Here is a 23,932-nt window from a genome sequence, read left to right as displayed (position 1 = left end):
AACCCTTTTATCCCTGAATCCAACCATTCCCAAACTCTTTACTCCTGTGAATCCAACCATTCCCAACACGATTTTCCTGTGGACCCAACCATTCCCAAACCCTTTTATCCCTGAATCCAACCATTCCCAACTCTTCTCTCCTGTGAATCCAACCATTCCCAAACATGATTTTCCTGTGAATCCAACTATTTCCCAAACTCTTTTCTCCTGTGAATCCAACCATTCCCCAAACACAATTTTCCTGTGAATCCAACCATTCCCAAACTCTTTTTTCCCTGAATCCAACCATTTCCCAACTCTTCTCTCCTGTGAATCCAACCATTCCCAAACCCTTTTCTCCTGTGAATCCAACCATTCCCCAAACTCTTTTTTCCTGTGAATCCAAACATTCCCCAAACATGAATTTCCTGTGAATCCAACCACTCCCCAAACACAATTTTCCTGTAAATCCAACCATTCCCAACTCTTTTTTCCTGTGAATCCAACCATTCCCAACACGATTTTCCTGTGAATCCAACCATTCCCAAACCCTTTTTTCCCTGAATCCAACCATTCCCAAACACGATTTTCCTGTGAATCCAACCATTGCCAAACTCTTTTTTCCTGTGAATCCAACCATTCCCCAAACATGAATTTCCTGTGAATCCAATCATTCCCCAAACCCTTTTTTCCTGTGAACCCAACCATTCCCAAACCCTTTTATCCCTGAATCCAAACATTCCCAAACTCTTTACTCCTGTGAATCCAACCATTCCCAACACGACTTTCCTGTGAATCCAACCATTCCGAAACATTATTTTCCTGTGAATGTAACCATTTTTTTTTCTCCTGTGAATCCAACCATTTCCAAACCATTTTTTCCTGTGAATCCAACCATTCCCAACCCCCTTTTTCCCCAAAATCCCCTCCTTCCCCACCTCCTCCTTCTCCTGCTTGGCCTCCTTGCGCTCGGCCGCGATGTTTTTCTTGCGGTGATAATTGAACTGCGTGTCCTCCTCGGCCTTGACCATCTCCTTCTTGCGCTTGTCGTACTCGGGGGCGAGTTCCCCCGAGCGGCTGATCTCCTCAAAGAGAGCTGTGCGCTCCTTGGGGTTCTTCATGGCGATGGACTCCACTGCTCCCTGCAGAAACAGGGCAAAAATGGTCCTAAATCCCCTTGGAAGTGTTCCTAAATCCCCTTGGAAACGGTCCTAAATCCCTTATTCCTGTGAGGGATCCTTAAATTCCAAAGGGGATCAGAAATCCCTGGGGATCTCCTCAAACAGGGTCCTGCGCTCCTTGGGGTTCCTCATGGCGATGGACTCCACTGCACCCTGAAAAAAACAGGGCAAAAATGGTCCTAAATCCCCTTGGAAATGGTCCTAAATCCCCTCATTCCTGTGAGGGATCCTTAAATCCCCGGGGATCTCCTCAAACAGGGTCCTGCGCTCCTCGGGGTTCCTCATGGCGATGGACTCCACTGCTCCCTAAAAAAACAGGGCAAAAATGGTCCTAAATCCCCTTGGAAATGGTCCTAAATCCCTTTGGAAATGGTCCTAAATCCCTTTGGAAATGGTCCTAAATCCCCTCATTCCTGTGAGGGATCCTTAAATTCCAAAGGGGATCAGAAATCCCCGGGGATCTCCTCAAACAGGGCTGTGCGCTCCTTGGGGTTCCTCATGGCGATGGACTCCACTGCTCCCTGCAGAAACAGGGCAAAAATGGTCCTAAATCCCCTTGGAAGTGTTCCTAAATCCCCTTGGAAACGGTCCTAAATCCCTTATTCCTGTGAGGGATCCTTAAATTCCAAAGGGGATCAGAAATCCCTGGGGATCTCCTCAAACAGGGCCCTGCGCTCCTTGGGGTTCCTCATGGTGATGGACTCCACTGCACCCTGAAAAAAACAGGGCAAAAATGGTCCTAAATCCCCTTGGAAATGGTCCTAAATCCCCTCATTCCTGTGAGGGATCCCTGAATCCCTGGGGATCTCCTCAAACAGGGTCCTGCGCTCCTCGGGGTTCCTCATGGCGATGGACTCCACTGCTCCCTAAAAAAACAGGGCAAAAATGGTCCTAAATCCCCTTGGAAATGGTCCTAAATCCCTTTGGAAATGGTCCTAAATCCCTTTAGAAATGGTCCTAAATCCCCTAATTCCTGTGAGGGGTCCCTAAATCCTAAAAGGGAATCAGAAATCCCCGGGGATCTCCTCAAACAGGGCCGTGCACTCCTTGGGGTTCCTCATGGCGATGGACTCCACTGCTCCCTGAAAAACGGGGTGAGAAATGGTCCTAAATCCCCTTGGAAACGGTCCTAAATCCCTGAAAATGATCCCTAAATCCTGTCAGAGAGGTTCCTAAATCCCTGCAGGGTCAGGGAAATCCTAAATCATAACAGGGATCCCTGAATCCCTGAGGATCTCCTCAAACAGGGCCCTGCGCTCCTCGGGGTTCCTCATGGCGATGGACTCCACTGCTCCCTGCAGAAACAGGGCAAAAATGGTCCTAAATCCCCTTGGAAATGTTCCTAAATCCCTTTGGAAACGGCCCTAAACCCCTGAGAATGAGCCCAAAATCCCTGCAGGGTCAGGGGTTCCTGAATCCCTGGGGATCTCCTCAAACAGGGCCCTGCGCTCCTTGGGGCTCCTCACGGCGATGTCATGGAAAAACGAGTCAGAGAGCCCCTAAATCCCACAGGCTGTCCCCAAATCCTCACAGGAGGGTTCCTAAATCCCCAAATCCTCACAGGAGAGTCCCTAAATCCCCAAATCCTGAGAGGAGAGTTCCCAAATCCCCAAATCCTGACAGGAGAGTCCCTAAATCCCCAAATCCTGACAGGAGAGTTCCTAAATCCCCAAATCATCACAGGAGGGTTCCCAAATCCCCAAATCCTCACAGGAGGGTTCCCAAATCCCCAAATCCTCACAGGAGAGTTCCCAAATCCCCAAATCCTCACAGGAGGGTTCCCAAATCCCCAAATCCTCACAGGAGAGTCCCTAAATCCCCAAATCCTCACAGGAGAGTTCCCAAATCCCCAAATCCTCACAGGAGAGTTCCCAAATCCCCTCAGGGGGGTCCTAAATCCCCTCAGGGAGTTCCTAAATCCTTGGGGGAGGTTCCTAAATCCCCTCAGGAGGTCCCTAAACCCTCTCAGGGGATTCCTAAATCCCCTCAGGGGGTTCCTAAATCCTTGGGGGAGTTTGGGGGATCCCTGTGGGGAGGGAGAAATTGGGGAGACCCCCCCCAAATCCACACGGGGGTCTGGGGTCTCCCTCAGGGCAGATCCCCTCCCTCATCACCTTAGGGTCCTTTGTGGGGTCAGGGGGGTCCTAAATCCCCTCAGGAGGTCCCTAAACCCTCTCAGGGGGTTCCTAAATCCTCGTGGAGGGTCCCCAAATCCTTTGGGAAGTTTGGGGGGTCCCTGTGGGGAGGAGAAATTGGGGAGACCCCCCCCAAATCCACACGAGGGTCTGGGGTCTCCCTCAGGGCAGATCCCCTCCCTCATCACCTTGAGATCCTATATGGGATCAGGGGGTTCCTAAATCCCCTCAGGGGGTCCCTAAATCCCATGGGGGGGATCCTAAATCCTCATGGAGGGTCCCCAAATCCTTGGGGGAGTTTGGGGGATCCTTTTGGGGTGTAGGAATTGGGGAGACCCCCCCCAAATCCACACGGGGGTCTGGGGTCTCCCTCAGGGCAGATCCCCTCCCTCATCGCCTTGGGGTCCTATATGGGATCAGGGGGGTCCTAAATCCCCTCAGGGGGTCCCTAAATCCCATGGGGGGGGGGGGTTCCTAAATCCTCGTGGAGGGTCCCCAAATCCTTTGGGGAGTTTGGGGGATCCCTGTGGGGAGGGAGAACTGGGGAGACCCCCCCCAAATCCACATGAGGGTCTGGGGTCTCCCTCAGGGCAGATCCCCTCCCTCATCGCCCTGGGGTCCTTTATGGGGTCAAGGGGCTCCTAAATCCCATGGGGGGTTCCTAAATCCCCTCAGGGGGTCCCCAAATTCTCATGGGGGGTTCCCAAATCCCCACAGTGCCCTGGGGATCCCTTTGGGGTGTGGCAATTGGGGAGACCCCCCCAAATCCACACGGGGGTCTGGGGTCTCCCTCAGGGCAGATCCCCTCCCTCATCACCTTGGGGTCCTTTGTGGGGTCGGGGGGGTCCTAAATCCCCTCAGGGGGTCCCTAAACCCCCTCATGGAGGGTCCCCAAATCCTTGGGGGATCCCTTTGGGGTGGGAAAATGATGGAAATTCCCCCAAAACCCATCCAGGGGACTCCCCAGCTCCTGTGAGCACAAAAACCTCCCCGAAAAACCCCAAAACACCCTCAAAACCCCCAAAACTGCCCCCCCCCCCCAAAAAAAAAAAAAACCAAAAACCCCAAAATTGACCCCAAAAAGGCTCCTAAATGCCCTAAGAGGCTCCCGGGGCCCCTCGGCACCTGGAAGACGAGGAAGTTCCTGGCCTTGATGAGGATGCCGAGCTTCTCCAGCTCCTCGCTGTACTCGCTCAGCTGCACCACGCGGTTGTTGATCTTGTACTCCGAGGAGCTGCCTGGGGACGGCACGGGGGGCTCAGGGGGAGCCCCAAAACCCTGAACACCCCTAAAGGGCACCCCCAACCCTGAACACACCAAAAGGGCACCCACAAACCCTGAACACCCCTAAAGGGCCCCCAAAACTCTGAACACACCAAAAGGGCCCCCAAAACTCTGAACACACCAAAAGGGCACCCACAAACCCTGAACACCCCTAAAGGACCCCAAAACCCTGAACACCCCAAAAGGGCCCCCAAAACTCTGAACACACCAAAAGGGCCCCCCAAACCCTGAACACCCCAAAAGGGCCCCCCAAACCCTGAACACCCCTAAAGGGCCCCCCAAACCCTGAACACACCAAAGTGTGTCCCAAACCCCAAACAAGCAAAAAATGTGTCCCCAAACCCTGAACACACCATAAGGGCCCCCCAAACCCTGAACACCCCAAAAGGGCCCCCCAAACCCTGAACACCCCTAAAGGGCACCCCAAACCCTGAACACCCCTAAAGGGCACCCCCAAACCCTGAACACGCCAAAAGGGCCCCCCAAACCCTGAACACCCCAAAAAGGCCCCCCCAAACCCTGAACACCCCTAAAGGGCCCCCAAAACTCTGAACACACCAAAAGGGCACCCACAAACCCTGAACACCCCAAAAGGGCACCCACAAACCCTGAACACACCAAAAGGGCCCCCCAAACCCTGAACACCCCAAAAGGACCCCCCCAAACCCTGAACACCCCTAAAGGGCACCCACAAACCCTGAACACCCCAAAAGGGCACCCACAAACCCTGAACACCCCTAAAGGGCCCCCAAAACTCTGAACACCCCAAAAGGGCACCCACAAACCCTGAACACCCCTAAAGGGCACCCACAAACCCTGAACACCCCAAAAGGGCACCCACAAACCCTGAACACCCCAAAAGGGCACCCACAAACCCTGAACACCCCTAAAGGGCCCCCAAAACTCTGAACACACCAAAGTGTGTCCCAAACCCCAAACAACCAAAAAATGTGTCCCCAAACCCTGAACACACCATAAGGGCCCCCCAAACCCTGAACACCCCAAAAGGGCACCCACAAACCCTGAACACACCATAAGGGCCCCCCAAACCCTGAACACCCCAAAAGGGCCCCCCCAAACCCTGAACACGCCAAAATGTGTCCCCCAAATCATAAACACCCCAAAATGTGTCCCCAAACACCCCAAAAATGTGTCCTATAAACCCCAAAATGTGTCCCACAAACCCTGAACACCCCAAAAGGGGTCACCCCAAGCCCTGAACACCCCAAAATGTGTCCCTAAACACCCCAAAATGTGTCCCAAACAACCCAAAACTGTGCCCCCCAAATCATAAACACCCCTAAATGTGTCCTCCAAACCCTGAACACCCCAAAAGGGCCCCCCAAAACCCTAAACACCCCAAAATGTGTCCTGTAGACCCCAAACACCCCAAAATGTGTCCCCAAACTCTGAACACCCCAAAAGGGCCCCCCCAAACCCTGAACAACCCAAAAGGGCACCCACAAACCCTGAACACCCCAAAAGGGCCCCCCCAAACCCTGAACACCCCTAAAGGGCACCCCCAAAGCCTGAACACCCCAAAATGTGTCCCCAAACCCTGAACACCCCAAAAGGGGTCACCCCAAACCTTGAACACCCCAATATGTGTCCCAAACCCCAAACAACCCAAAAATGTGCCCCACAAATCATAAACACCCCAAAATGTGTCCTCAAACCCTGAACACCCCAAAATGTGTCCCCCACACCCTAAACACCCCAAAAGGGGTCACCCCAAACCCTGAACACCCCAAAATGTGTCCCTAAACACCCCAAAATGTGTCCCAAACCCAAACAACCCAAAAATGTGCCCCACAAATCCTAAACACCCCTAAATGTGTCCCCAAAACCCCAAAATGTGTCCCCAAACCCTGAACACCCCAAAAGGGGTCACCCCAAACCCTGAACACCCCAAAAGGGCCCCCCAAAACCCTGAACACCCCAAAATGTGTCCCTAAACACCACAAAATGTGTCTCCAAAACATAAACACCCCAAAATGGGACCTCAAACCCTGAACACCCCAAAATGGAACCTCAAAACCCTGAACACCCCAAAAGGGATCACCCCAAACCCTGAACACCCCAATATGTGTCCCAAACAACCCAAAATGTGTCCCCCACACCCTAAACACCCCAAAAGGGGTCACCCCAAACCCTGAACAACCCAAAATGTGTCCTGTAGACCCCAAACACCCCAAAATGTGTCCCTAAACACCCCAAAATGTGTCCCCAAAACATAAACACCCCAAAATGGGACCTCAAACCCTAAACACCCCAAAAGGGGTCACTCCAAACCCTGAACACCCCAAAATGTGTCCCTAAACACCCCAAAATGTGTCCCAAACCCCAAACAACCCAAAAATGTGCCCCACAAATCCTAAACACCCCAAAATGTGTCCCACACACCCTAGACACCCCAAAATGTGTCCCCAAACACCCCAAAAATGTGTCCTGCAGACCCCAAACACCCCAAAATGTGTCCCCCACACCCTAAACACCCCAAAAGGGCCCCCCCAAACCCTGAACACCCCAAAAGGGCCCCCAAAACCCTGAACACCCCAAAATGTGTCCCAAACAACCCAAAAATGTGCTCCCCAAATCATAAACACCCCAAAATGTGTCCCCCAAACCCTGAACACCCCAAAATGTGTCCCCCACACCCTAAACACCCCAAAAGGGCCCCCCAAAACCCTGAACACCCCAAAAGGGCCCCCCCAAACCCTGAACACCCCAAAAGGGCCCCCCCAAAACCCTGAACAACCCAAAATGTGTCCCTAAACACCCCAAAATGTGTCCTGTAGACCCCAAAATGTGTCCCAAACCCCTAAACAACCCAAAATTGTGCCCCCCAAATCCTAAACACCCCAAAATGTGTCCTATAAACCCCAAAATGTGTCCCACAAACCCCAAACGCCCCAAAAATATGTCCTGTAGACCCCAAACACCCCAAAATGTGTCCTATAAACCCCAAAATGTGTCCCAAACCCCTAAACACCCCAAAATGTGTCCCAGAAACCCCAAACACCCCAAAATGTGTCCCAGAAACCCCAAACACCCCAAAATGTGTCCTATAAACCCCAAAATGTGTCCCCCAAACCCTGAACACCCCAAAATGTGTCACCTAAACACCCCAAAATGTGTCCACAAATCCTAAACACCCCAAAATGGGACCTCAAACCCTGAACACCCCCCAAATGTGTCCCCAAACACCCCAAAAACGTCTCCTGTAGACCCCAAACACCCCAAAATGTGTCCTGCAAGCCCCAAAACGTGTCCCACAAACCCTAAACACCCCAAAATGGGACCTCAAACCCTGAACACCCCCCAAATGTGCCCCCAAACACCCCAAAATGTGTCCCCCAAATCCCAAACACCCCAAAATGTGTCCCCTTTGCACCCACCTCAGAGCAGCCCCAAACCCCCAGAAATGCCCCCAAAATGCCCAAAAATGCCCCCAAACCCCCCAGAAATGCCCCCAAAACCCCCGGGATTGCCCCCAAACCCCCTGAAATTCCACCAAATCCAACCTAAACCAGCCCCCAAAAAACCTGAAAAGGCCCCAAAATGCCCCCAAAACCTCCAGAAATGCCCCCAAACCCACCCCAAAACAGCCCCCAGACAGCTGCAAATGCCCCCACAGACCCTGAAATGCCCCTAAACACCACCCTAAACCAGCCCCAGAACCCCCAGAAATGCCCCAAATACCCCCAGAAATGCCCCAAATACCCCCAGAAATGCCCCAAATACCCCCGGAAATGCCCCAAATACCCCCAGAAATGCCCCAAAACCCCCAGAAATGCCCCAAAACCCCCAGAAATGCCCCAAATACCCCCAGAAATACCCCAAATACCCTGGAAATGCCCCAAATACCCCCAGAAATGCCCTCAAACCCGCCCCAAAACAGCCCCCAAACTCCACCGTAAATCAGCACCAAAAACCCCAGAAACGCCCCAAAACCCCCAGAAATGCCCCAAAACCCCCAGAAATGCCCCAAAACCCTCGGAAATGCCCCAAAACCCTCGGAAATGCCCCAAAACCCACCCTAAACGAGCCCCAAAACTCCCAGAAATGCCCCCAAACTCAGCCCAAAATGCCTGGAATTACCCTCAAAGCCCACCCAAAACCAGCCCCCAAACTCCCAGAAATGCCCCCAAACCCCCAGAAATGCCCCCAAACCCCCAGAAATGCCCCCAATCCCACCCCAAGACACCCCAAATACCCTGGAAATGCCCCCAAAGCCCACCCTAAACCCCCACAAATGACTCCAAACCCACCCCAAAACAGCCCCCAAACTCCACCCTAAACCAGCCCCAAAACAGCCCCAAAACCCCCAGAAATGCCCCGAAAAGACCCAAAAAATGCCCCCAAAGCCCTGGAACTCCCCCCAGCCCCCCAGGATTCCCCCAAAGCCCACCCTAAACCAGCGCCAAAACCCCAGAAATGTCCCCAAGCCCCACTGCAAACCAGCCCCAAAACACCCCTAAAACAGCCCCAAAACCCCAGAAATGCCCCTAAACCCCAAGAAATGCCCCAAAAACAGCCCCCAAATCCCTGAAACGCCCCCACAGCTCTCGGAAATGCTCCCAAACCCCACCATAAACCAGCCCCAAAACGCCCAGAAATGCCCCCAAACCCCCAGAATTTCCCCAAAACCCCCCAGCAATGCCCCCAAAACAGCCCCAAAACCCCCAGAAACGCCCCGAAAAGGCCCAAAAATGCCCCCAAACCCCCGGAATTTCCCCCAAATCCAAACCTAAACCAGCCCCAAAACGCCCAGAAATGCCCCCAAACCCCCAGAATTTCCCCAAAAGCCCCAGAAATGCCCCAAATACTCTGGAAATGCCCCCCCAAAATGCCCCCAGACCCACCAGAAATGCCCCCAAAACCCATCCCAAAAGAGCCCCCAAACTCCACCCTAAACCAGCCCCAAACCCCCCCAAAGCAGCCCTAAAACAGCCCCAAAACCCCCAGAATTTCCCCCAAACCCCCAGCAATGTCCCCAAAGCCCACCCTAAACCAGCCCCAAAGCCCCCAGAAATGCTCCAAATGCACCCCAAACCAGCCCCAAAACCCCCAGAAATGCCCCGAAACCACCCCAAAACCCCCAGAGCAGCCCCCAAATCGCTGGCAATGCCCTTAAAGCCCACCCTAAACCAGCCCCAAAGCCCCCAGAAACGCCCCGAAACCACCCCAAAATGCTCCCAAACTCCCAGAATCCCCCCAAAACCCCCCAGCAACGCCCCCAAAACCCATCCCAAAATCCCCGGAATTACCCCCAAAGCCCACCCAAAACCAACACCAGTGATGGTGGAACCCTGGAAAAAGTAAAAGATAGAATGGGAAATGTTGGGCTTTGTGCTTTCCCAGATCAACTGCACCTGCGTAAGCAGTGTGGTAAATTATATAATTGTTAGATGTGGCGATTGTTTAGTAATTAAATGTAATTATTATATAGCCATAAGAAGAATAGCGAGAAGCTACGTTGGAAATTCAGAGGGGGGCTAAATTTATGCGTACCACAGAACAACACAAGTTTAATAATTAACACGGAAGCCGTGTAACGGCAGAGCACAAACCACGATCGCTTCGGATCTACGGTGGGAGCCAGATTTGGGTTGAGCACACCCCGACTCCCAGAGCTCTCAACGGAAAGCACCGCGTGTAATCCCCCGTGATTATCATGTGGTTTTGAACGCTAACACCAAAACCGCCAAAAATACCCCAAAAACACCCCGAAAACAGCCCCAAAAGGCCCCAAAGACGGACTGACCGACGATGACGCGGGCGAAGGTGCGGTCCTCGGCGCCCTCCTCCGAGTACACCATGCTGACGAAGGCGCGGCTGGCCGCGGGCTTCCCCACGGGGGCGCCGTGGATCAGGTCCCGCAGCGTCTTCACCCGCAGGTTGCTCGTCTTCTCCCCCAGCACGAAACTGATGGCGTCCATCAGGTTGGATTTTCCTGAGGCGGGAATTGGGGGGGGGGGGGAGGACACCGGGGGGGTGTTAGGGGGCGGTGGGAATTGAGGGGGGACCCCAGGGAATGGGGGGAATCCAAGGAATTGAGGGGGGGACCCCATGGAAAGAAAGGGGGACCCCAGGGAATGGGGGAACGGAAAGAAACCCCATGGAATGTGGGGAACCTCGGGAATGGAGGGGGGACCCCAGGGAAAGAAAGGGGACCCCAGGGAATGGGGGGAATCCAAGGAATTGAGGGGGGACCCCATGGAATGTGGGGAACCTCGGGAATTGAGGGGGGACCCCATGGAATGGGGGGAATCCAAGGAATTGAGGGGGGACCCCAGGGAATGGGGGGAATCCAAGGAATTGAGGGGGGACCCCATGGAATGTGGGGAACCTCGGGAATTGAGGGGGGACCCCAGGGAATGTGGGGAATGGAAAGAATTGAGGGGGGACCCCAGGGAATGGGGGAATCCAAGGAATTGAGGGGGGACCCCAGGGAATGTGGGGAACCTCGGGAATTGAGGGGGGACCCCATGGAAAGAAGGGGGACCCCAGGGAATGGGGGGAATCCAAGGAATTGAGGGGGGACCCCATGGAAAGAAAGGAGACCTCAGGGAATGGGGAAACGGAAAGAATTGAGGGGGGACCCCATGGAATGTGGGGAACCTCGGGAATTGAGGGGGGACCCCATGGAATGGGGGGAATGGAAAGAATTGAGGGGGGACCCCAGGGAATGGGGGGAATCCAAGGAATTGAGGGGGGACCCCAGGGAATGTGGGGAATGGAAAGAATTGAGGGGGACCCCAGGGAATGGGGGAATCCAAGGAATTGAGGGGGGACCCCATGGAAAGAAAGGGGACCCCAGAGAATGGGGGGAATCCAAGGAATTGAGGGGGGACCCCATGGAATGTGGGGAACCTCGGGAATTGAGGGGGGACCCCATGGAAAGAAGGGGGACCCCAGGGAATGGGGGGAATCCAAGGAATTGAGGGGGGACCCCATGGAAAGAAGGGGGACCCCAGGGAATGGGGGGAATCCAAGGAATTGAGGGGGGACCCCAGGGAAAGAAAGGGGGACCCCAGGGAAGGGGGGAACGGAAAGAAACCCCATGGAATGTGGGGAACCTCGGGAATGGAGGGGGGACCCCAGGAAATGTGGGGAACCCAGGGAATTATTGGGGGATCCCAGGGAATGTGGGGAACTGAAGGAGTTGAGGGGGGACCCCAGCGAATGTGGGGAACCTCGGGAATGGAGGGGGGACCCCAGGGAATGGGGGGAATCCAAGGAATTGAGGGGGGACCCCATGGAAAGAAGGGGGACCCCAGGGAATGGGGGGAATGGAAAGAATTGAGGGGGGACCCCATGGAATGGGGGGAACCTCGGGAATTGAGGGGCGACCCCATGGAAAGAAAGGGGACCCCAGGGAATGTGGGGAACCTCGGGAATTGAGGGGGGACCCCAGGGAATGTGGGGAACCCAAGGAATTATTGGGGGATCCCATGGAATGTGGGGAACTGAAGGAGTTGAGGGGGGATCTCAGGGAATGGAGGAAGCCAAAGGAATTGAGGGGGGACCCCAGGGAATGGAGGACTTGAAGGGAGCCCTGGGAATTATTATTGGGGGGACATGGGGAGGGGTGTTTAGGGGACGGGGAGAGCCACGGGAATTATTGGGGGACCCCAAGGAATGGGGAAACCCGGGGAATTGAGGGGGGACCCCAGGGAATGGAGGGCTTGGAAGGAGCCCAGGGAATTATTGGGGGCCCCTAGGGAATGGGGAAACCCAGGGAATTGAGGGGGGACCCCATGGAAAGAAGGGGAACTCCAGAGAAAGGGGGAACTGAAGGAATTGAGGGAGGACCCCAGGGAATGGGGGGCTTGGAGGGGAGCCCTGGAATTGAGGCGGGACCCCATGGAATAAGGGGGGTTGGAGGGAGCCCAGGGAATTATTGGGGGACCCCATGGAATGAAGGAGTTGGAGGGAGCTCTGACAATTTTGGGGGGACCCCAAGGGAAGAGGGGAGAGGTGAGAGGGGTGTCCAGAGAATGGAGAAGAAGAGCTGAGGGGGGACCCCAGGGTGTGAGGGGGAGGCTGTAGGGAACGGGGGAGAGACCCAGAACCTCAGGAGGGACCCGGTAGAATATGGGGATACCCCTTGAGAAGAGGAGGGAGGCCAGGGGGGACCCTAGGGAGGGGATGAGGGAGGTCTTTGGAGAATTATTGGGGACCCCAAGGCTTATGAGGCACCTCAGGGAACGGGGAACCTCCCCGGGCAGGGCGGGAGGAGAGAGCGGGAGTGGGGCAGTGTAAAGAACTCGGGGTGACCCCTCAGACCGTGACGGCAGCGGTGTAAAGAACTCGGGGTGACCCCTCAGACCATGACGGGAGCGGCCTTGGACCCCCTCCCTACCCCCGAGAGCCCCCCCGGCACTCACCGGAGCCATTGGGGCCGATGATGGCGGTGAAGCGGCGGAAGGGCCCGATAATCTGGCGGCCCTTGTACGATTTGAAGTTCTCTATCTCGATGAGTTTCAGGAAGCCCATGGTGGGGCCGGGGCGGCCCGGGAGTGTCCCGGGGGTCTGGGGGGGTCCCGGGGCTCTGAGGGGGGCTCGGGCCGGGGCCGCTGCCGGAGGGCGGGAAAGCGGCGGCTGAGGCGGCCGCTGAGGGACGGAGCGCTGCGCCTCGCGATTGGCTCAGCGCGCTGTCAATCTTCGCATTAACCCCGCCTCCTCGTCTCTGATAGGCCGGCGGTTTCCCGTGGCGGTTTTATGGCACCTCGCCTTGCGATAGGCTACAGTTGCTGTCAATCTTCGTTGTAACCCCGCCTTCTCGCTTCCTATTGGCCGCCGGTTTGAACGTAGAGTTAGTGGCGCCAGCGGGCTCATTTGCATGGAACGTACCAAGTCTGGGGGAGCAGGGGGAGGAGTGGATTGGGCCGCCCCGTCGCCATGGGAACCGGGGACGCCATGAGGGCAAAGGGCGCCGCAAATTGGGGGATTTTCGGTAAAAATCGCGTTTGTCGGTGATCGGGACGAAAAACCTTGGGACAAGATTTACTGCTCGAGGTTTTTTCCAATCAGAATGGTTCTGTGATGCCAAGATTATAAAATAACTTGGAATATTGAACAATAACTTAATGATGACTGCATGTTGTTTAAGTATATATATTTTTGTAATATCTTTCTCTACTAATATTTATATGACTTGCACTGACATTCATACAAGACATTCATATATTCTGCATTATAAAGCATTAAAGTATTAGTAAAACCTGGCTTATTGACATGATCTAATATCAACACAATCTAAATTAGAATTTCTTATATATTTGTATGACCTGGTATCTATATAACCCAAATTACAGCTTTTTTTCACCTATGTAACCTGACATAAATAATTTTTTCACAATGTAATGGCCATTATATGGTTAACTAGCTGCTTAATGGTCAATAAGACAAAAAAATAACAAAAAACTTACCAGGTGAATAGCTTTAGAGACAATACGTGTAGCAGTAATGAGATATTAGCAAGTGCAGAGCCAATTAGCCATGAAATTGAGAATTTAGGCTGGTTGAGACCAGACAGACCAAGGATCACCATAACTGCCCATGCTCTGAAGACAAAGTTGAAAAGTTCAGATGTGAGGAAGACCTTGGAAGCTTTAATCAGAAATCCCAACTGCCCCCAAACTGGGGAGACACAAGCGCTGTGCAAAAGAACTGATAACCATGAGATCAAATATAATATAAACGTTGATGCCAACAGCTTATTAATCCTGGATAAAAAAAAATGTGCTCTGGATAATAGTTCATTGATATCCAAATATTCTTGTTGTACCCTCACCTGGATCTCAGGTGTGTCCTCACCTGGGGACTCCCCTCACTGATGTCACTGCCCCTCAGACCTCACAGGCACCATTTTCACTCCCACCAACCCTTTACAGGGTGGATTTTCACCTCATTTCCCCCACAGTTGCCTCCCAAACCCTACAGGTGCCATTTCTCCCTCAGTTGCCCCTCATGGCCACCATTTGCCACCACCACCCTCACAGGTTCCATTTCCCCTTATTTTCCCCTCACAGACTCCATTTTCTCCCATTTTTCCCCCATTTTCTGCTCATGGCGTCCATTTTCCTCTGTTTTCCCCTCAAGGGTTCCATTTTCCCCTCACAGGCTCCATTTTCCTCCATTTTCCCCTCATGTGCTCCGTTTTTCCTCCATTTTCCCCTCAAAAGCTCAATTTCCCCCCAATTTCCCCTGAAAGTCTCAATTTCCTTCAATTTTTCCCTCACAGGCTCCATTTCCCCCCATTTTCCCCTCAAGGGCTGCGTTTCCTTCATTTTCCCCTCAAAGGCCCCATTTCCACCCCATTTTCCCCTCATAGGCTCCAGTTCACCCCAATTTTCTCCTCTAAGGCTCAATTTTCCTCTCAAAGTCTCAAATTCCCCCCCAATTTCCCCCTCTCAAAGTCTCAATTTCCCCCCATTTCCCCCTCAAGGGCTCAATTTTCCCCTCCTGGGCTCCATTCCCCCCATTTTCCCCTCATGGGCTCCATTTTCCCCTCAAGGGCTCAATTTCCCCCAATTTCCCCTCAAAGACACCATTCCCCCCATTTTCCCCTCATGGGCTCCATTTTCCCCTCAAGGGCTCAATTTCCCCCAATTTTCCCCTCACAGACTCAATTTTCCCCCATTTTTCCCTATTTCCTCCAATTTTCCCCTCAAAGGCTCCATTTTCCCTCCATTTTCCACTCACGGGCTCCATTTTCCTCTGTTTTCCCCTCACGGGCTCCATCTCCCTCATTTCCCCTTCAAAGGCTCCATTTTCTCCCAATTTCCCCTCAAAGTCTCCATTTCCCCCCATTTTCTCCTCTCAGGCTCCATTTTCCCCTCACAGGTTCCATTTCCCCCCATTTTCCCCTCACACGCACCATTTTCCCCATTTCCCCTCAAAGACACCATTCCCCCCATTTTCACCCTCATGGGCTCCATTTTCCCCCCAAGGGCTCAATTTCCCCCAATTTTCCCCTCACAGACTCGATTTTCCCCCATTTTTCCCTATTTCCTCCAATTTTCCCCTCAAAGGCTCCATTTTCCCTCCATTTTCCACTCACGGGCTCCATTTTCCTCTGTTTTCCCCTCACGGGCTCCATCTCCCTCATTTCCCCTTCAAAGGCTCCATTTTCTCCCAATTTCCCCTCAAAGTCTCCATTTCCCCCCATTTTCTCCTCTCAGGCTCCATTTTCCCCTCACAGGTTCCATTTCCCCCCATTTTCCCCTCACACACACCATTTTCCCCATTTCCCCTCAAAGACACCATTCCCCCCATTTTCACCCTCATGGGCTCCATTTTCCCCCCAAGGGCTCAATTTCCCCCAATTTTCCCCTCACAGACTTGATTTTCCCCCATTTTTCCCTATTTCCTCCAATTTTCCCCTCAAAGGCTCCATTTTCCCTCCATTTTCCACTGATGGGCTCCATTTTCCTCTGTTTTCCCCTCACGGGCTCCATTTCCCTCCATTTTCCACTCAAAGGCTCCATTTTCTCCCAATTTCCCCTCAAAGTCTCCATTTCCCCCCATTTTCTCCTCTCAGGCTCCATTTTCCCCTCACAGGTTCCATTTCCCCCCATTTTCCCCTCACACACACCATTTTCCCCATTTCCCCTCAAAGGCTCCATTTCCCCCCATTTTCCCCTCACGGACTCAATCTTCCCCTCAATTTAATCCCGTTTTCCCCTCAGTTACACCTCAAAGGCTCCATTTGCCCCCATTTTCCCTTCAAAGATTCCATTTTCTCCTCACAGGTTCAATTTCTCCCTGTTTTCCCCTCACGGGCTCCATTTCCCTCCATTTTTCCCTCAAAGGCTCCAATTCCCCCCATTTTCCCCTCACGGGCTCCATTTCCCCCATTTTCCCCTCACAGGCTCCATTTTCCCCCCAATTTCCCCTTATAGACATCATTATCCCCCCAATTTCCCCTCAAAAGCTCCATTTTACCAATTTTCCACTAATGAGTTCCATTTTCCACTAAAAAGATGGATTTTCGCTTTTGAATTTTTGATTCTTCTTATAAATCCAGATGGTCTCAGCCCCAAAACTCCCATTTCCCCTGCAAAAATGTCAGTTTTTCACTAAAACTATGGATTTTCCCTCTAATATTTTAGATTTTTTCTTTAAATCCGGAGGGTCTCAGCCCCAAAATTCCCATTTTCCCTACAAAAATCCTGATTTTCCACTGAAAGTATAGATTTTACCCCAAAATTCCCACTTTTCCTGCAAAAATAATGGTTTTCCACTAAAACTATGGATTTTCCCTCTAATATTTTAGATTTTTTCTTTAACTCCGGAGGGTCTCAGCCCCAAAATTCCCATTTCCCCTACAAAAATCCTGATTTCCCACCGAAAGTATAGATTTTACCCCAAAATTCCCACTTTTCCTGCAAAAATAATGGTTTTCCACTAAAACGATGGATTTTCCCCTCGAATACTTTAGATTTTACCCCTAAATCTGGAGGGTCTCAGCCCCCAAATTCCCATTTTCCTTACAAAAATACTGATTGTCCACTGAAAGTATGGATTTTGACTCCAAATTCTAATTTTCCCTGCAGAAACATTGGTTTTCCACTAAAACTATGGATTTTTCCCTCTAATACTTTTGATTTTTCCTCTAAATCTGGAGGGTCTCACCATTGGGTTTGGGCGTACCGGGTGGGAGGAGTCATTAAGCCACGCCCCTTCGTCAAACCACGCCCATTCAACAGCATAACCACGCCCCCAACCGCACAAAAGCGGCCGTAAGGCCACGCCTTTTCAGCATAACCACGCCCCCTCGTTGGTCACGCCCATGCGTCGCCACGCCCCCTGCGGCAGCGCGCGCGAGAGGGCGTGGCCAGGGCAGCGCGCGCCGGCCCCACCCCCGCTCCCCCCCTCAGGTACAGGCGGGATCGGAACGGGGGGGGGAACCCAAAATTGGGGAATTTTAACCCAAAATTGGGGAATTTTAACCCAAAATTGGGCTGGATTGAGGGGCTGAGGGTGGAGGGGAGATGGAGCCAGAAAAGGGGAAGGATTTGGCCCCAAAGAGGGGGAGTTTGGTCCCAAAAAGGGTGGGGTTGGCAGCTGGAAAAGTGAATTTGGGTCCCCGAAAAGGGTGGGGTCGCTCCAAAAAGTGCGGCTTGGGTCTAAAAAATGGGGAATTTAACCCAAAAACGGGGAAAATGGTCCGGAAAGTGGAAGGGTTGTGATCACAGGGGGAGTTTGGTCCCAAAAGGGGGAAATTTGAATGAAAAGAAGGGAGTTAGGACCCCAAAAAGGCGGGGTTTGACATCAAATATGGGGATTTTGGCTCCAAAAATAGGGAATTTACCCCAAAAATATGGAATTTGGCACCAGAAAGGGTGTGGTTATCTCCAGAAAGGGAGATTTGGCTCCTAAAAGTGGCAATTTGGGCCATAAGGGAGGGGTGGCCCCAAAAAGGGGGGAGTTTAACCCAAAAAGGGGAGTTTGAGACTAAAAATGGGGAATTTGGTTTTAAAAGGTGGGGTTTGGTCTCTGAAGGGGGAATTTGGCCCTCAAAAGGGGCTGGTTTGCCTCAAAAATCACGGGTTGGTTCCAAAATGAGGAGATTTGGCTCAAAAAATGGGATTTTGGTCCCAAAATTGGGAATTTGGTCCCCAAAAATGGAGGGGTGGCTCCAAATGGGGATTTTAGTGCGGCCATTTTACCTCTCAAATTCCCAATTTTCCCTCAAAAAATTCCCCATTTCCCCTCAGAATTTCCAATTTACTTACTAAAATTCCCCAGTTCCCCTCAAAATTTCTAATTTTGTTCCTCAAATTCCCTATTTTCAAAAAAAAAATTCTCCATTTCCCCCCAAAATTCCCCATTTTTCCCATCCAGCTGAGTATTTTCCCAGCCTTCATTGCCCCCCTCCAGAATTTTCAATTTTTGCCCCTCCAATGCTTTTTTCCCAATCAAATAACCACAAAATTATGAATTTGGTCCCAAAATAAACATTTCTGCCCCAAAATGGGACTTTTTAAACCCAGAATCTCCTCAATTGTTGCCATAAATTGGAATTTTTCCGTCTCTGAGTTTCTCCATCCTCACTAATTTCTGCTCTTTAATTTTTCTCTATATATACAATTTTATATTTTATAAACTTTGATGTATTTTTTTTCTTATTTTTCCTCAAAACAACACAACTTTACCCCAAATTATTTCTCCAAAAATGCCTTTTTTTTGCCCCAAAATGGCTCCTTTCCCCTGGAAATTCCTGATTCCACCCCAAACCTCTTTTTATTCCGGAAAAATAATTAATATTTCCCTCTCCAAAATTAATTTTCTCTCAAAAAAAAAAACCTTTTCCAAGGGAAAAATGCAATTTTTCCCCCAAACCTGTGATTTCCCCCCAAAATTCCGATGTCTCCCCTAAAATGTCCCTTTTTCCAGCCAAAATTCTCTCTATTCCCATAAAATTAATCAGATTCTCTCTGAAATTAATCTTTCCTCCCCAAACACTTCTTGACATGCCCAAAAATTCCTATTTTGCCCCAAAAATTCCGATTTACCTTGCAAAAATAATAATTTTCCACAAAATAGGGATTTTTCCTTTGATGATTTTGATTTTTCCTCTAAAAATTACAGTTTTCCCCTCCAAAAAAGTGGATCTTTCTGCTAAAAATGTTCATTTTCCCTCAAAATTTGTAGATTTTGTTCTTCACTTAAAATGAAAATATTTTAAATAAGGGTATATTAAAGGAGGATATTTTTAAATGGAGGTATATTAAATTGTTTTTCTGTCTAAAATAGGTTTTTTCCCTCCAAAGTGGACAATTTTCTGTTTAAAATGTGGATTTTTTCCTCTCTAAATGTGAATTTTCCCTCCAAAATTGCTGATTTCGCTATATAAAAGTGTGTTTTAATCCAAAAAAGTGGATTTTCCCCCCTAAACCAGCATTATAATAATAATGGGAATAATAATTATCATTATAATGCTATAATTATTATAATAATGTTATAATAATAATGGGAATTTTCTCCCTAAAATCGTTGATTTTCCCTTAAAAATTCTTCATTTTTCCCTCAAAAAAACCCCCTCAAAAATTAAAATTTTCCTTGCAAAATTTCCCTTTTCCCTCCGAATCCAGGGATTTCCCCCCCGCAGGTGCCGTGATGGTGACGTCATCCCCGCCCCTCTGACGTCATCGGCTCGGCGGTGACGTCATGGCGGTGCCGGGGGCGTGGCCGCCGCGGGGGGCGGAGCCGTCGGACAGCAGCCCCGAGCCCCCCTCCCCCTCCAGCTCCCGGCCCCCCCTGTCCGACTCCAGCCCCTCCCCCACCGAGACCACGGCCACCCAGTGTGGGCGGGGCCAAGGGGGCGGGGCCAGGGCTCGCCACGCCCCTCCCAACCTCGCCGGGGTGGGGCGGGAGCGGCCGCTGGCGCTGTTTGAGGTGAGGCCACGCCCCTTGGAATCTCCGCCCCTTCATTGGCACCGCCCACTCTATGTGTACCGCAGTTGTGAAGCCACACCCCCCTAATGCCCCACCCCCTAATTAGCCACACCTCATTAGTACCCTGGCACTATGGATAGGCCATGCCCACCCCAAGCCCCACCCCTAATTAGCCCCGCTATTAATATTCTGCATGAAGCCACGCCCCTTCCTGGCCCCGCCCACCGTCAATGCCTCCCGAAATACCTGCTGCCATTCACGGCAAGACCACGCCCCCTCAGACCCACTCTCATTGGCCCCGCCCCCAATTGTGTTGCCCCTTTAGCCCCTCCCCTTTTCAGCCGTGCCCAACCCACCCTGCCCTGAGCCCCACCCTCTTTAGCCCCACCCTCTAAGCCTACCCACCTTTGTGCCCCACCCTCCTTGGCTCCACCCCCTGATACCCTCCTTAGCCCCGCCCCCAAGCCTGGCCACCTTTGAGCCCCTCCCTCCTTAGCCCCGCCCCCTGAGCTCCACCTTCCTTAGCCCCACCCCTGAACCCCTCCCATCCCCTCCCCTGACCATGTCCTGCTGCTAAGCCCCTCCCTCCTTAGCCCCGCCCCGTGAGACCCTCCCTCGGCCCCACCCCTGAGCCCCACCCACCTTAGCCCCGCCCCCCGAGCTCATTAGCCCCGCCCCCTGTCAGGAGGAGCTGGCCACCCGTCCCCGCGTGCCGGCGCTGCTGCGCAGGATGGCCCCGTACAGCGCCCTGAGCCCCGACAGCGACTGCGGCACCGCACAGGTGAGCGGGACACACCTGGGGACAGGTGAGCGGCACACCTGGGGACACACCTGGGGACAGGTGAGCGGCACACCTGGGGACACACCTGGGGACACACCTGGGGACACACCTGGGGTACCTGGGACACACCTGTACAGCCCCGTACAGCGCCCTGAGCCCCGACAGCGACTGCAGCACCGCACAGGTGAGCGGGACACACCTGGGGACAGGTGAGGGACACACCTGGGGACACACCTGGGGACAGGTGAGGGACACACCTGGGGACACACCTGGGGACACAGCTGGGGTACCTGGGACACACCTGTACAGCCCCGTACAGCGCCCTGAGCCCCGACAGCGACTGCGGGACTGCACAGGTGAGCGGAGGACACACCTGGGGACACACCTGGGGACACCTGGGGACACACCTGGGGACACACCTGAGGACACACCTGGGGACAGGTGAGTGACACAGCTGGGGCACACCTGGGGACAGGTGAGTGACACACCTGGGGACACACCTGGGGACACACCTGGGGACAGGTGAGTGACACACTTGGGGACACACCTGGGGTACCTGGGACACACCTGTACAGCCTCGTACAGCGCCCTGAGCCCGGATAGTGACTACGGGACTGCACAGGTGAGTGAGGGACACACCTGGGGACAGGTGAGTGACGCACCTGGGGTACCTGGGGACACACCTGGGACACCCCTGGGCACATCTGGGGTGCCTGGGGACACACCTGTACAGCCCCGTGCAGCGCCCTGAGCATGGACAGCGACTGCGGCACCGCACAGGTGGGTGAGGGACACACCTGGGACACACCTGGGGTACCTGGGGACAGGTGAGTGACACACCTGGGACACACCTGGGACACACCTGTACAGCCCCATACAGCGCCCTGAGCCCGGACAGCAACTGCGGGACTGCACAGGTGAGCGGGGGACACACCTGGGGACACACCTGGGACACACCTGGGACACACCTGGGGACACACCTGGGACACACCTGGGACACACCTGGGGACACAGCTGGGGTACCTGGGGACACACCTGGGGACACACCTGGGGACAGGTGAGTGACACACCTGGGACACACCTGGGGACACAGCTGGGGTACCTGGGGACAGGTGAGTGACACACTTGGGACACACCTGGGACACACCTGGGGTACCTGGGGACACCTGGGGGGCATCTGGGTGACCCCTGTGTGACCCTGCCGTCCCCTCTGTCCCCAGCGCCGCGCCCTGGGGACCCTGCAGGGCGCGGTGGCCCCTGGGCTGTCACCGACCCCTCAATGTCCCCTCTGTCCCCTCAGTGCCGCGCCCTGGGGACGCCGCGGGGCGCGGTGACCCTGCTGACCTCGTGTGACCCTGCTGACCCCTGTGTGACCCTGCTGACCCCGTGTGGCCCTGCTGACCCCCGTGTGACCCTGCTGACCCCCGTGTGACCCTGCTGACCCCTCAATGTCCCCTCTGGCCCCTCAGTGCCACGCCCTGGGGACGCCGTGGGGCGCGGTGACCCTGCTGACCCCTGCTGACCCCCGTGTGGCCCTGCTGACCCCCGTGTGACCCTGCTGACCCCCGTGTGGCCCTGCTGACCCCTCAATGTCCCCTCTGTCCCCAGCGCCGCGCCCTGGGGACGCCGCGGGGCGCGGTGACCCTGCTGACCCCTGCTGACCCCCGTGTGGCCCTGCTGACCCCCGTGTGACCCTGCTGACCCCCGTGTGGCCCTGCTGACCCCTCAATGTCCCCTCTGTCCCCAGCGCCGCGCCCTGGGGACGCTGCAGGGCGTGGTGGCGCCGTCGCTGCAGTCGCTGCTGGGGCTGGTGCTGCTGCTGCGCCTGCCCTGGGTCGTGGGACACGGCGGCGTCCTGGGGACAGCGGCCATCGGCGTGCTGCTGGGGGCCTGCGTGAGTCACCTGGGACACACCTGGGGAGTGGGGACACACCTGGGGAGTGGGGACACCTGGGACACACCTGGGGTCACAGCTGTCCTGGGGACAGCGGCCATCGGCGTGCTGCCGGGGGCCTGCGTGAGTCACCTGGGACACACCTGGGGACACCTGGGACACACCTGGGGACACACCTGGGGACACACCTGGGGAGTGGGGACACACCTGGGACACACCTGGGGACACCTGGGGACATGGGGACACACCTGGGGACACACCTGGGGAACAGGGTCACAGCTGTCCTGGGGACAGCGGCCATCGGCGTGCTGCTGGGGGCCTGCGTGAGTCACCTGGGACACACCTGGGGAGTGGGGACACACCTGGGGAGTGGGGACACCTGGGACACACCTGGGGTCACAGCTGTCCTGGGGACAGCGGCCATCGGCGTGCTGCCGGGGGCCTGCGTGAGTCACCTGGGACACACCTGGGGACACCTGGGACACACCTGGGGACACACCTGGGGACACACCTGGGGAGTGGGGACACACCTGGGACACACCTGGGGACACCTGGGGACATGGGGACACACCTGGGGACACACCTGGGGAACAGGGTCACAGCTGTCCTGGGGACAGCGGCCATCGGCGTGCTGCTGGGGGCCTGCGTGAGTCACCTGGGGACACACCTGGGGACACCTGGGACACACCTGGGGAGTGGGGACACACCTGGGGATACACCTGGGGTCACAGCTGTCCTGGGGACAGCGGCCATCGGCGTGCTGCTGGGGGCCTGCGTGAGTCACCTGGGACACACCTGGGACACACCTGGGGAGTGGGGACACACCTGGGACATGGGGACACACCTGGGACACACCTGGGGGCACAGCCGGGGTTTGGGGTCGTGCTCTGGGCACTCCGTGGGGGCAGGGCAGAGGTCTGAGGGGTGGTCAGAGGTAGTGGTCAGTGGTCAGAGCAGTCAGGGGTCAGCAGCGAGCGGTGAGTGGTCAGCAGACAGCGGACAGAGGTCACTGGGGTCATTGGTCAGTGGTCAGAGTGGTCAGCAGACAGCGGTCAGACGGGTCAGAGGTCACTGGGGTCAGTGGTCAGAGTGGTCAGCAGACAGCGGTCAGATGGGTCAGAGGTCACTGGGGTCATGGGGCAGTGGTCAGAGTGGTCAGCAGACAGCGGTCAGTGGTCGGAGATCAGAGCGGTCAGTGGTCTGTCGCTCATTGGTGTCAGTGGCCAGAGGGGTCATTGGTCAGTGGTCGGTCAGTCAGTGGTCAGTG

General features: G+C 54.2%; 1 protein-coding gene across 1 annotated transcript in view; it reads right to left on the bottom strand.

Annotated features, from left to right (window-relative positions):
* The window catches only part of SMC1A (structural maintenance of chromosomes 1A), a 53,162-nt gene extending 39,989 nt beyond the window's left edge, over positions 1-13,173 (bottom strand). Inside the window, exons 1-4 of the mRNA XM_059491496.1 lie at positions 12,973-13,173; positions 10,347-10,535; positions 4,421-4,533; positions 918-1,121 (exon numbers count right to left, since the gene is read on the bottom strand). Coding sequence (XP_059347479.1) covers positions 918-1,121; positions 4,421-4,533; positions 10,347-10,535; positions 12,973-13,081 — 615 coding nt within the window. The 5' untranslated portion in view covers positions 13,082-13,173. The remainder of the gene's footprint in view (positions 1-917; positions 1,122-4,420; positions 4,534-10,346; positions 10,536-12,972) is intronic.
* Positions 13,174-23,932: the final 10,759 nt, after the last annotated feature.

The sequence above is a fragment of the Ammospiza nelsoni genome, chromosome 35 (genome assembly GCF_027579445.1).
Source record: "Ammospiza nelsoni isolate bAmmNel1 chromosome 35, bAmmNel1.pri, whole genome shotgun sequence".
Taxonomy (NCBI): domain Eukaryota; kingdom Metazoa; phylum Chordata; class Aves; order Passeriformes; family Passerellidae; genus Ammospiza; species Ammospiza nelsoni.
The sequence above is the reverse complement of the archived record's forward strand: the minus strand, read 5'-3'. Positions and strand labels throughout refer to the sequence as shown.